We start from the raw sequence: 13,572 nt of genomic DNA, 5'->3' as shown, positions 1-13,572 counted from the left end.
AGAGAGAGAGAGAGGAAGGACACAAAGGATATTCCAATCAATTTTTCTATTAATTTTGAATATAAAGGATTATATTCAACACTATATAAGCCTTTGCAAACTACTGTCTGTATAACAAGAGAGACAAGAAGAAAGGAACAATCAAATTTTAAAATCTGTTGTAGGGGAATGCTCTACAATGGAATGTTGAATGAATGCAAGCCTCATTTGCCTAATTTAATTTTTGTTACAAGTACTCCGGTTATCTTCTACAAAAGACAACCAGGTTCAGAAGAGTGAATAGGCTCTGATTCAAGGCTTTCTGACTCCTTTTGGAAGATACATTTCATTATTTTACAGGTACCTTTCACAGCAAAAAAAAAAAAAAGACCATAGAAAGTACTGTAACACATGGAGACTAAACAACACATTATTAAATGATGGGTGGGTCATTAAAAAAATTATGATGAAAAAATCATATTAAGTGAAGTAAGCCAGACTCAAAGGAACTTAGGCTCAATGGTTTCCCTCATTTGTCATAATCAGTAGAAACCTTGGTCTCTACTAACAGAGATCTGCAATAGAGCAAAACCTTGATACATAAGGCCATATAGTATGAAGCTAATTGAAAGGACCTCCATGATATTGAAACAAAAGCCATATAACGAATGATTGTTGTCCTTAATGTACTACTATGTTATCTCTCATCTCCTTTGCTGTCCCTTGGGTATCTCATATTGTTACAGTATCTCACTTTGTTAGCTGATATATTGAATTTATTTGTATTTGGTTATTTGAAATTTGATAGGAAAGGGGGAAAACCAAGACGGGGGTGGGGGGTGGGGGTGGGGGGGAGGGTAATGGGTACCAAGACATGTGAAAGGGTATCAATGTATGTGAATTAATGCACCTTCTATCTGGCAAATATCATGTAACCCTTTTATTAATTACAATAAAAAATACATTAAAAAAATTATGATGAATGCCCACAGGTCCCAGAATCTAAGGAAAATGAGAATACAACCTAGTAGGTAAAAGCAATGCTAACAGGAAGTATATACATATGAAGAAAAAGAAAAGTATGCAGAAAGTTCTCAAATAAACAGCCTAATGATGTTTCTCAAGCTTCTTAGGAAAAAAAGGCGGGCTGGGAGTTTGGCCTAGTGGTAGAGTGCTTGCCTAGCATGCACGAAGACCCCAGTTCGAGTCCTCGGTACCACATACATAGAAAAAAAGCTGGAAGTGGTGCTGAGGCTCAAGTGGTAGAGCTCTAGCCTTGAGAAAATCCAAGAACAGTGCTCAGACCGTGAGCTCAAGCCCAGGACTGGCAAAAAAAAAAAAAAAAAAAAAAAAAAATCAAGAAATAGTCAAACCCAAAGAAAAAGAAAGAAAACCAAAGATTAGCCCCTAATGTTATACTTAATTGGGCTTAATAATCTGAGAAATAAATGTCTGATGTTTAAAAAGAGAAAGAAATAAAAGTACTAGGGAAGAAATCAGTGAAAGAGATATACACACACACACACACACACACACACCATCTCATGAGCCAAAAAGTTCTTTGAGAAGACAAATAAAATTGATAAATTTTCAGTCAATCTGACTAAAAAGGAGGTAGGACATAACCCAAATAGATCACTAAAACAAGAGAAAGAAAAGGAGTCTAAATAGACAGAAAAAAAAAGTCAAATTACCCTGATATGAAATTTTATGATTCTATACTTAATAAACCCAAAATATTGCACCCTAAAATTCCTATGTTTGATAAACACTTTCAGCAATATAGCAGGACATAAAATCAATATATAAAAATCACTCATATTTCTGTACACAATGAATAGGTTTACAAAGAAACCAGGAAAAAAATTCCATTCACAATAGCCTATATAAAATAAATAAAATAAAATACCTAGGAATAAACTTCACCAAGGAGGTGAAAGACCCCTAAAATGAAAATGATAAAACCCTGAAGAAGAAAATAGAAGAAGATATCAGAAGCTAAAAAGACCTCTCATGCTCACAAACTGGAAGAATCAGTATCATGAAAATGGTAAACTACTGAAAATAATCTACAAATTCAACACTATCCCCAATAAAATCTCAATGTCATTTTCTATAAGAATAGAAAAATCAATTCTGAAGTTCATATGGAAGTATTAAAGATCCCAAATAGCCAAAGTAATCTTAAGGAAGAAAAAAAAAACTGTTAGGGGTATCACAATACTGGTATTCAAACTGTATTGCAGACATGGTAAGAAAAAGGCGTGATGATTGGTACAAAGAGATAGTAAAAATCAGTGGGAAATCCTGGAAATCCACGCAGGTATAGCCATCTGAGCTTTTCGACAATCATGCTGGGAAAACTGGAGTCCACATGCAGAAGACTGAACCCAGATCTCTATCGCTCTGTACCGGTATCAGGCAAAAAATGGATGAAGGATCCTAATGTAAGAACTGAAACTTTGAAATTATTGTAGGAAAGAATAGGGAAAACACTAGAACATATTGGCATAAACAGTAACTCCCATAATAGAGCTCCAATGCTCAGCAAATAAGAGCAAGGATTGGCAAATGCGACTCAATCAAACTAAAAATTCTACACACCAAATAGTCACCAGACAGCCTACAGAAATGGAAGACATCTGACAAAGGATTCATAACCCCAAGGAACTATAAATTATGTTTATAACAATTACTTTAAATGTACCAATATTTAAATTTTTAAGTCCAGAAATGGAAACACATTTGAATTGTGAATACATTATACTTTCATTACCATTTAATTCTTTGATAGTTTCCAGATAGTCTCCCTCCTTTAACAAAGAGAATACATGGTGATATTACAGGGTACTGGCAGGAACTTAAAAGAGATCTTCAGTAAAACTGTATGAAAATAGAACACATCTCTCATTGTAAAAAAGTATAAAAGGAATAACACAGCAGACTCACCTACCTGAAAGCAGAATCATTTTCCTCTAAAGCCTTTCTTTCTAGATTTCCTCAGCCCCCTCCCTTTTCCCCAAAGCCTTTATCTGGGTTAACTTATCATTTAGGATATCAAGAAGTAGGTACAAAACAGGAACGGAGGCAGAACATCCAATGCGTCTCCACCTTACTCCACAGTCACTATAAAGAAATCCCTAGGACCAGGTGAGGAAGAAGGGACACACTCCAATAGGGCATACTGTCACAAGTCCCACAGCAGTCCACAGCTGCTGCTCTTGTCTCCTGAGCCCTGGGCCTCAATCATTCAGGTCAATGCAGAGGATATAAAATCGAATGGGATCTCAAGAAGCAGCCCAAGATGAGAACTTTCACATCACTGTGTTTTACTTCTGGTGAAGTCATATGGTTTCCACCACTGAGCAAACTGCAGTGCTTTCTTCCTCTGATCTTCGAAGTTTTCTCGGATCCCCTTCCTCCACAGTCTTGGTTCTAGATCTAGCATCCCACCAATGATTTCCTTTTAAAGAAAGAGAAAATATCAAACATCTGCATGTGTAAACAATAATGAAATCTGTTTGTCCCTACTAAATAGAGCATAAAGGAGCACCCCATGCTTAAATATTGCATAAATACCAATTTCATGTTAAAAAAAATCTTGTTTTCAATTAATTTTAATACTAACTCCAAGATTTTAGAAGTTCTAGCTGTATATGCTATCAGGCAACTTGATGATTTTGTTACTTCTTTTGACTTATTTCAGCTACTTCAATAATTTCATTTCAGCTCGACACAAATTTAGATACCCAGAAGATTTCAATTTAAGGACCACACTCCAAAGATGGTAATCTTTTTCTGAAAGAAAGTACCAGCAATCACAAAAGACCTGAACCCTACACTATGTGCCCAGAAATAATCTTATGAAATGTATCACACATTCTTGGACTGTACCTTGCTGAAAACTGCAAATGCAGAAGTGAGATCATTTGTTCTCTAGTTTGACCATGAACACTGTCCCCTGGTTCTGTCACTGGTACAAGTGATATACTCTGTAGCTTCTCAAAGAATTACATGCAGCAATATTCAAGATTTCACTGTCCTTGTACCTAAAGTTTTTATTTCCCGTAAAAGAAAAGTATCGTATTTGTGAACATACCTTTCCAAAATAGTGAGGGAATTTGTGGTGATCTTCAATGACATGAGCAAATCCTCCTTGGAGGCCAAAGTCCACAGAGAAGTAAGGTAAGCCCCTGGGTACCTAAAGGAACAGATGCATAACAATGAAATTATAAAGCTATGCTTAGTTCCCCATTCTGCTGATATGACAGAAACTGAGCATTCTCAAAATAAAATGTATACAATAAATTTCCAATTCTGGAGATACCTAAGCAATGACCTAATTTGCTAAGTAAAAGGTTTCATTTTTATAGGGTTTCAATCAGACAGTTCATCTTATCTAGCAATTATAATCAAAACCCATTATTGCTTTGCCTTTGGAGAACACAGGAAAATCAGGACATAAATATTCTTATATGACCACAGAATAACTTTCTTACTCAGGGCCTTGAAGCTGTACCTGAGCTCTTCAGCTCAAGGCTAGCACTCTACCACTTGAGCCACAGCACCACTTCCAGTTTTCTGGTGGTTAATTGGAAAGAAGAGTCTCATGGACTTTTGCACCCAGGCTTGCTTTGAACCACGGTCCTCAGATCTCACCCTCCTGGGTACCTGGGATTACAGGCAGGAGCCACTGGCACACAGCTAGAAAAACATTTTTAAGGCTACACAAATAAAAAATAAAGATATGCTTTCTCATGTATACTTACAATGAAGTTTAGGAAGAGGGGGTTGGCCATACAATTAGAGTTTGTTTATGACATACCTAGAGATTTTATTTTAATATATTCATCAAGGATAAGCAAGAACAACTATAATTTATTTACTGGTGAGATGATCATAGCAATATTTAACCTACAGTAATTTCAAATAGCTCTAGATTTAACTCTCATTACCATATCCTGTTTATACACTCACAGTAATTTAAGCTACATACTGACTGGAAAGTCCATAATTTCTTTCGTTATAACTTAAGAATATCTTACATCCCTGAAAGTTTTTCCTCCTTGATCAGACATAGTGATTTATGCTTGTAATCTTAGATATACAGGAGGTAGAAATCAGGAGATAATAGTTTAAGACCAGATCAGGCAAAAAAGTTAAGGAAAACTCATCCCTGTCTTCCTCATCTATTGCCATAGGCTTCACATCACACTTCAAGAAATGAAAATATGGGATCAGGACTTTAGCCTAGTGGTAGAGTGCTTGCCCAGCAAGCACTGGAAACCTGGAAAGCTTGTTATGCTAAAGAATGACCTCCTTGGAATTCTTGCACATGAGTTCCCTTCACAGTTCCACCCACATAATCACAGGTCCTAGAGCTAAGAGCACCTCTACCCCACTGAAGGTAACTCTCAGTAGTCTCAAGATACAAAACTATGGGAGGCCCCAGTGAAGGCCTCTGACCTTCAAAGAAAGCCTTTAATGTTGAATATATAACTGCCATTCTCACAGGGGTTGTACTTTTTAGTTTACTTTTTAGTTAACAAGACCTCTTGGTACTTAAATCGAGTATTCATCTTGGTTTTAAAACTTAACAATAAATTCTAGATCATTCATTGGTATGAAAATTATTTGTACAATGTAGAAAATGGGGAATAATGCATTTCTCTTAAACTTTGTATTTTCTAAAGAATATTTAATGCCACAGAAAATTATGGCTTAAGAAGTAGGAAAAAAAAAAACCTGAGCACAAAAAACTATGTATAGCCGGGTGTGGTAGTTTATGCCTGTGATTCTAGCTACTCAGGAGGCTGAGGTCTGAGGATCAAGGTTCAAAGCCAGCCCAAGCACAAAAGAACCTGAGACTTTTATCTCCAATTAATCTCTACAAAACAGGAAGTGGGGCTTGGCTCAAAGGTAGGCTGGTAGCCTTGAGCTGAAGAGCACAGGGACAATGCCCAGGCCCAGAGGTAGGACAGTAGCCTTGAGCTATAGAACTCAGCAACAGCATCCAGGCTGAGTTCAAGCCACATGACCCAGAAAAAAAAAAATCATGTATAGTACATACAGCATTTTCCTACAACCTAATACGTAAGTATATACTTAGGATTGTTTTTGTTTTGCTTTTGTTTATTTTTTAATATATTGTCTGACCCAATTCTTCTGCAAAGAAAAAGACTGTAGATAATATTTAATGCCTGAATTTAAACTAGGTATCATCAACAACACAGTGAAATTTGAACCTTCTGAATGGGATGTAAGGACAATGAGGAATCCTGCTAGTCTACTTTCTAAAAGAAGAAATGAAAGAGAAACATTCTAATGATATCTACTATCATGGGGGTGGGGGGTGGCAAGCTTTTCTGTAAAGGGACCATATGATAAAACATTGTAGGATCTGTATAGTCTCCTTAGGACTAGTTAGCTCTGCTTTGCGGCATGAAAGCAGCCATGAGCAATACTGAAACAAAGGCACAGCATGTGTTCCAAAAAAACCCTACTATACAAGATCAATGCTCCAAACCCTGAGCTAAGGAGCCAACCCTATTAAAAAAAAAAAAAGAAGAAAAAAGAAAAGAAATGTTCTCTTTATCTGACTTCTGTACATCACCCTTACAATAATAAATAAAGTTTTAAAAAAGCACTAGTACATCCAGGCAGGAGGCTTGGTGAAGCAGACAGGCCACAGGTGCCCAGCCTGGCAGTCTATTCTTAACTTCAGAAGTAATGAAGATCCTGACGGATTTCTGGTATTATACAAAAAAAAAAAAAAAATGAGCCGGGCGCGGTGACAGCTCATGCCTGTAATCCTAGCTACTCAGGATGCTAAGGATCGCAGTTCAAAGCAGCGCCAGCACTAAAGAATGTGAGACTCTTACCTCCAATTAATCACTAGAAAACAGGAAGTGGGGCTATGGCTCAAGGGGTAGGGAAGTAGCCGTGAGCTGAAGAGCTCAGGGACAGTGCCCAGGCCCAGAGTTCAAGCCCCATGAGCCCCGCCCCCCAACAAAAGAAAAAAATTAAGGAAGTGGGACTGTGGCTCAAGTGATAAAGTGCTAAGTTTGAGTAAAAGCTCAGGGACAGTGTTCAGGCCCTGAGTTCAAGCCTCAGGACTGGCAAAAACAAAACAAAAACAAAAGCAAAATACTTACAGACTTTCTGATGTCTTTTGAAGACAAATCAATCAACTTCTTGTTTATGGACCACTCTTCATCAGATTCCATTATGGCTTTCTAAGAAACAGCCATTTGTTAAATGACAAGTAATAAGGTAGCAAATGCAGACATCATTTAAAATAAATCAATAGTCTTAATCAGAGGTCTTAAAACTGAACTGCCTTGATGTTAGAGTCAATTCTTTTCTAATTAGCACAAGAAGGTATTAACATTAAAGTTTACATATATAAGTTATCTTAGCAAATGTTACTTGTACTTTTGCATGTTATCTTGGTTCCATTTCTTGTTAATTGTATTATGCTTATGACTACAATTTTGACGTGAAAATCTTCATGCTAAACACTAATTTCACTAGAAATTAAAATATTTTTATATTTTTAATTAAAATTTTACTAGAGAAATTAAAATAATATAAAAATTTCACTGAAAATTTAAAATAGGAATTAAAAGCTACTGTTTCATAGAATATTTAACATGTCTAAGCAAACATGTTTTTTAAAACTGAGGTCAAGATTCCACACATCCTACTCAAAACGGATCAAAGACCTTAACCTAAGACCGAAAACTCTGACACCATTGGAAGAAAACACACGGTAAACACATAAAGATCCAGGCACAGGCAAGAACTTTCTGAATACATTTCCAAGAAAGAGCAAAACTTAACGAATGGGACTGTGTTGAATTAAAAAGTTTCTCTGCAACCAAAGAAATAATTCAAAGAGTAGAGACAGCCTAGAGAATGAGAGAAAAGCCTTTGTCAGATAATGAAAGAACTCAAAATAATAAATAATTTAAAAAAAACAAAAAGCAAATAGCCCAGCTGGGCAAATGCTTTTCAAATAGTGAGAAACAAATGGCCAATGAATACCTGAAGCCACCAGAGAGTCAGGAAACAAAACTCCATCTCACTCCTTCAGAAGGCTATCATGAAAAATATTTATATATTGGGGAGGCTGCAGGAGGAAAGGGAATCCTTATTCACCAGCCATTATAGAAACCAATATGGAAGTTCCTCAAAATATTTAAAAATATACTAGATGTGAATGGCTCACACTCATTTTAGCTACTAGGGAAGCACAGATCAGGAAGATCACAGTTCTAGGCATATGCACAGGATCCATTTTCAACCCACAGTACACAGTTATGTGCACTTGTTATCCCAGTTACACAAGAAGCTGAGATGAAGAGGACTGAACTTCTAGGCCAGTCCAGGCAGAACAGTCTGTGAGAGTCCTTCGTAAAGAAGCTGGGCACTGATGGCATACCCCGGTCATCCCAGGGATGCAGAGAACATAAAATAAGCAAATCATGGTCCATGTGTGTGCCTGGCCAGAAAGTGAAATCTTCTCTCAAAAATAATCAGCACAGGAGCCAGGAGTTTGGCCTAGTAGTAGAGTGCCTGCCTAGCATGCATAAAGACCCAGGTTCGATTCCTCAGTACCACATACATAGAAAAAAGCCAGGAGTGGTGCTGTGGCTCAAGTGGTAGAGTTCTAGCCTTGAGGAAGTCCAAGGACAGTGCTCAGACCCTGAGCTCAAGCCCAGGACTAGCAAAAAAAAAAAAAAAAAAAAATCAGCATACTCCATGGTTTCCCCCATTTGTAATAATTAGCACACATCTAGGACTCTCCTAGCAGAGGACCACAACAGCTCAAAAGCAACATACATATGGCCATATAGATGAGAATAAACAAAATGAACCCTAGGATATGGAAACAAAAGGTTTATGTGTGATTGTTGTCCTCAATGTACTATGTGCAGTTATTCTTTTTCTCTTTTTTTCTCCTTATGGTTAATTTCATGTGGTTACTGTATCTGACTTTGTTACTTGGTGTATTGTATATACATTTATTTGTTTGTTTGAAACAGGGAAGAGAAGGGAGAAAACAAGATGATTGGGAAGAAGTGAGGGGAGGTAAAGAGGGACAAAAACATGAGAAGGGGTATCAATGTGCGAAAAGTAATTCACCCACTACCTGACAAATGCAACTGTAACCCCTCTATATTATTACCCCAACAATTAAAAAAAAATTAGCACAGGGGCATGAGTGTGACCTAGTGATAAGAGTGCTTATCTAGCATGCATGAAGCCCTGAGTTTCATTCCTCAGTACCACACACAGAAAAGGCAGGAAGTGGTGCTATGGACAAGTGGTAAGAGCACTAGCCTTAAGAAAGCTCAAGGGCAGTTCCCAGACCTTAGTTCAAGAACCAGGACTGGCAAAAAAAAAAAAAAACTCAGTACACTGGGCACCAATAACTCATGTCTGCAATCCGAGCTACATCTGAGGCAGGAAACTCCATGAGACTTTTATTTCCAATAAATTACTCAAAAAAATTGAAAGTGGTGATCAAGTGATAGAATGCTTGCTTTTTGCAAAAGAAGCTCAGAAATAGTGCCCAGGCCCAGAATTCAAGCCCCAGGACTGGTAGGGAAAAATAAAATAAAATAAATAGCAAGTGCAAACCAGGCACCAGTGGCTCACACTTGCAATCCTATCTTCTCAGGAGATAGATCAGAGGATCACAGGTTCAAAGCCAGCCTGGACAGGAAAGCCTGTTGACACTTTTATCTCTAACTACCAAAAGCCAGAAGTGGTTCAAGTGGTAGAACACTAGAGCAAACAAAAACAAAAACAAACAAATGAACAAAAACGAAAGAAAAAAGAAATGAGGGACCAGGAGCATGGCCTAGTGGTAGAGTGCTTGTCTAGCATGCACAAAACCCAGGTTTGATTTCTTGATACCACATACATAGAAAAAGCCATAAGTAGTGCTGTGACTCAAGTGGTACAGCTTTAACCTTGAGAAAGCCCAAGACAGTGGCGAGACCCTGAGTTCAAGCTCCAGGACTAGCCAAAAAAAAAAAAAAAGGATTCAAAAGACTCAAAGCCAAGGCCTGAGTTCAGCATTAAAAATAATAGTAATAGGGCCAGGAGCATGGCCTAGTTGGTAAAGTGCTTGCCTAGTATGCATGAAGCTCTAGGTTCAATTCCTTGGAACCACAGAACAAGTCAGAATATAGCACTGCAGCTCAAGTGATAGAGGTCTAGCCTTGAGAAAGCCCAAGGATAGTGCCCAGGCCCAGAGTTCAAGCCCTAGGACTAGCCAAAAAATAATCATAATAATAGCAATAATAATAACTAGTACAAAAAAAGGCTGAATGCATGGCTTAAGAATAGAGTGTCTGCTAGCAAGTATGAGTTCAGTGAGTTCTTGGGTTCAATCCCTGAATATACATACACATACATACACATGCCTCACAAAAAATTAAAATATACCCAACTTTTTGGTATGTACCAGAAGAATCCATATAGGCTTACTGCAGAGATACCTATGTACCAAATTTATCATGTATTACTCACAACTGCCAAATTATGGAATAGGCCCAGATGTCCATCAATAGATATTAGATGAAGAAAGTAGGGGTATTATTTAGCCATACAAAATAAAATTATGTAATATACAGGAAATGAAAAGCGAGAATCATTGCGTTAAGTGAAGTGAGGCAGCTGTCCCACAAAGATTAGTATCACATGTTTTCTCTCATATGTATTAATTTGGGAACATGAAGCAACAGGGAACTAGTAGGGATGTAAAAGGGGAATGAATGGGGAGAAGGATGAGAAGTAGAGAAGAGGAGTAGAGAAGGTATGACCAAAGCACATTAGACACATGTACTGAAATGTCATGAAACACTATTCTTTGTACAAAATACACTAATAAAAAATTTTGAGTCCAAATTTCTTTTAACAGAAAATTTACTTGGCAGATTATTTTGTGTTTGACCCCATTTCCTTAATATAACATAAAATTTGCTGTGCAATGGAGAAAAATGCATGAATAGAGGTAACTATATTCATAAAACAGTACTGTAGCAAAGAAAGAATGTGCATAAAGAGTGCACTCGAGTGTACCTTAAAATAGATCGGGGCCATCTCACCCACTTCCTTTGGGAGAGGAATACACTCATACACCATGTGATGCTGTTTCTTCATGCTCATATTAGTTTCTAAAAAAATGCAGTCCAATCCCATACCTTCAAACATCTTTACAAGTGATTTCCTGAACACCTAAAAAGGAAAACTAAGATGCATATATTCAAGCATTTCTGTATGGTGTCTGTGAAAGATGTTAAAATTATCAGTTAACAATTTTCTTCAAGATGAAAATATAAATCTGATAGACATACTTTACTAATATTTAGGCTATATAACAAATAATGAGGAAAGTTTTTGTAATGTATTATCATAAGATGTACCAAAGCTATTTTTATTTCAGAGAGATGTAATGCCCTAAATTATGGGGTTAGCATGATATTCCTATATCCCTAGTAGAATATGCTTCAATCTGGAGGTAACTCCCATTTTCCATATTCCTAAACTATCTTTTATTATCTAATTGCCCATTCTCCATTTAATTAATGCATCTGAATCACAGTTCCTCAGTGTCACAGCAGGCAACACTGAAGAATATTGCAGTATACAATTTGCAATAAAGGCACATTATTTAAAGAATCAACTGCACATAAACAAATTTTAAAATTCAAATTATTTTTCTTAAAAATATCACACTATGTAAGGCTAAGTATATATTATAATTAAAGTATTTTTATTAAAGGATTAACACCAATTATATATTAATGCTATACTTTATTCAAGTTTTTAACATAGAACATGTATAAATACAAAGTTACCCAAAAAGAATCTCCCCCAAATAACAATAAAACAATATATTCATCTGCATAAACCTACTTGAAGAAAGATATTTGGCTATTTAAAAAGGGGACATACAGGGCCAGGAATTTAGCCTACTGGTAGAGTGCTTGCCTAGCATGCACAAAGACCCCCGTTCAATTCCTGGGTACCACATATACATAGAAAAAAGCCAGAAGTGGTGCTGTGGCTCAAGTGGTAGAGCTCTAACCCCAAGAAAGCTCAACAACAGTACTCAGTCTCTGAGTTCAAGCCCCAGGACTGGCAAAAAAAAAAGGGGGGGAGGCATACAGTCTCACTACAGTACAAGCTCAAGCATAGCTTTCAAAGAAGTAAGAATAAATTTAAAAGAGGGCAAATACTATGTATTTGATAAAATTAGCATTTTTGGATCTAAGGCAATTTGTGAAATTTGTGACTAGCCAAGGATGCTTTGTTGAAAATTATCTTTGTAATTCCTACTAAATAGGTTTAAGATTCACTGTTAATACTGATACACAACTGTTATTCAAAGGAAAAAAAAAACTTGAAAAAAATGGTTCCTGTGTTTTCAAACATTACTTTGTGTTAAAGCTAAACATTAAATGATAAATAAAAAATAGCTAAATAAAAGTATGTCCAATAAACTGGTCAATAACTATAAGGAGATTCATAGAGAATAATTAATTTTCAGTGTCATACCTACTTGAGAGTAAAAACAAAAGCTAAAAGAACTGTATTCCCTAAACTGCACTAGCATTCAGGAATTTCATTACTTTACTGGGCTACAGTAATTTATCATTTCTAACATTAGTTTTTCTTTTAGCAAAAAAAAAGCTACAATGCCATTTTTCACATAAAACAGTTTCCTTCCTCACCTAACTTCCCACAATGTACCTGACTTACACAATGTGCTAAACTGCAATGTAACCTGCACTATTATACCTGATACATTTGGGCAGAACTAATGATTCGTGTACTAATGATCTATTGAGCTGAAATAAATTTCTTTATCCATTTCAATAGTTTTTATTATGTATCTTACTTTCTTTCAGCTATATAAAGCAGACACTAGACTTCCGTGATTAAGTATTTAAACACTTTAGATATGTCCTTTATTCCAAGTTAAATAAGTTTCCTATGCAAAAAAAAAAAAATTAACTACACACCCAAAGAAGTTCTAAATTCTAAAAAAATACATTTTCCATACTTTTTACCCTATATTACCCATAGTTACCAATACACATTCTGAGGGGGGAAAAGTTTCACATTGAAAAATTGTATTCTTACTCCGACTTGGGCATGGATACCATAAAAAAAAATCTGTCCTTTTAACTTTCACATTATAAACTCTCAGAGAACAAGTAACTAAAAGTTCATGAAATGTAGTCAAAACATGCCTTTTCCTGGTATGTTTATCACCATTCTGAAGACAGTAGCATAGACCAACAGTCTCTTTTGAGGACTTATAATTTTCACATTTTCCTAACATGGGCTTCCTGTGACCTCTATTGCGTTGTCTAACATTAACAAACAAGAGTTAATGTTGTTTCTTGGTCATTCTGAGGTCCTGAGCTGTCACACCTACTGAAATTCAGCAGTAATTCCACCCATGTTGTGTCTGTCAGTCTCATAAAGGATCAACCACAGAAATAGATCTGTGAGTCCACAAGCTGGGCTGGGTTATGAGAAGGAGCAGAATGCAATCGGATAACAGAATGG

The 13,572-nt window shown here is 36.5% G+C and overlaps 1 protein-coding gene across 3 annotated transcripts in view; it reads right to left on the bottom strand.

The window, feature by feature from the left end:
• Positions 1–1,320: 1,320 nt before the first annotated feature.
• The window catches only part of Cwf19l2 (CWF19 like cell cycle control factor 2), a 42,480-nt gene continuing 30,228 nt past the window's right edge, over positions 1,321–13,572 (bottom strand). For 2 of the 3 annotated variants that reach the window (XM_090319585.1, XM_090319587.1), the window contains exons 15-18: positions 11,074–11,229; positions 7,134–7,214; positions 4,079–4,180; positions 1,321–3,442 (exon numbers count right to left, since the gene is read on the bottom strand). In XM_090319585.1, the coding sequence (XP_090175711.1) occupies positions 3,299–3,442; positions 4,079–4,180; positions 7,134–7,214; positions 11,074–11,229 (483 nt within the window). In that variant the 3' untranslated portion in view covers positions 1,321–3,298. The remainder of the gene's footprint in view (positions 3,443–4,078; positions 4,181–7,133; positions 7,215–11,073; positions 11,230–13,572) is intronic. The other variant, XM_090319584.1, reaches the window with a different exon arrangement.

Source organism: Megascapheus bottae, chromosome 27 (genome assembly GCF_031878675.1).
Source record: "Megascapheus bottae isolate mThoBot1 chromosome 27, mThoBot2.hap1, whole genome shotgun sequence".
NCBI classification, from domain to species: Eukaryota; Metazoa; Chordata; class Mammalia; order Rodentia; family Geomyidae; genus Megascapheus; species Megascapheus bottae.
This window is presented reverse-complemented; position numbering and strand designations above follow the sequence as displayed.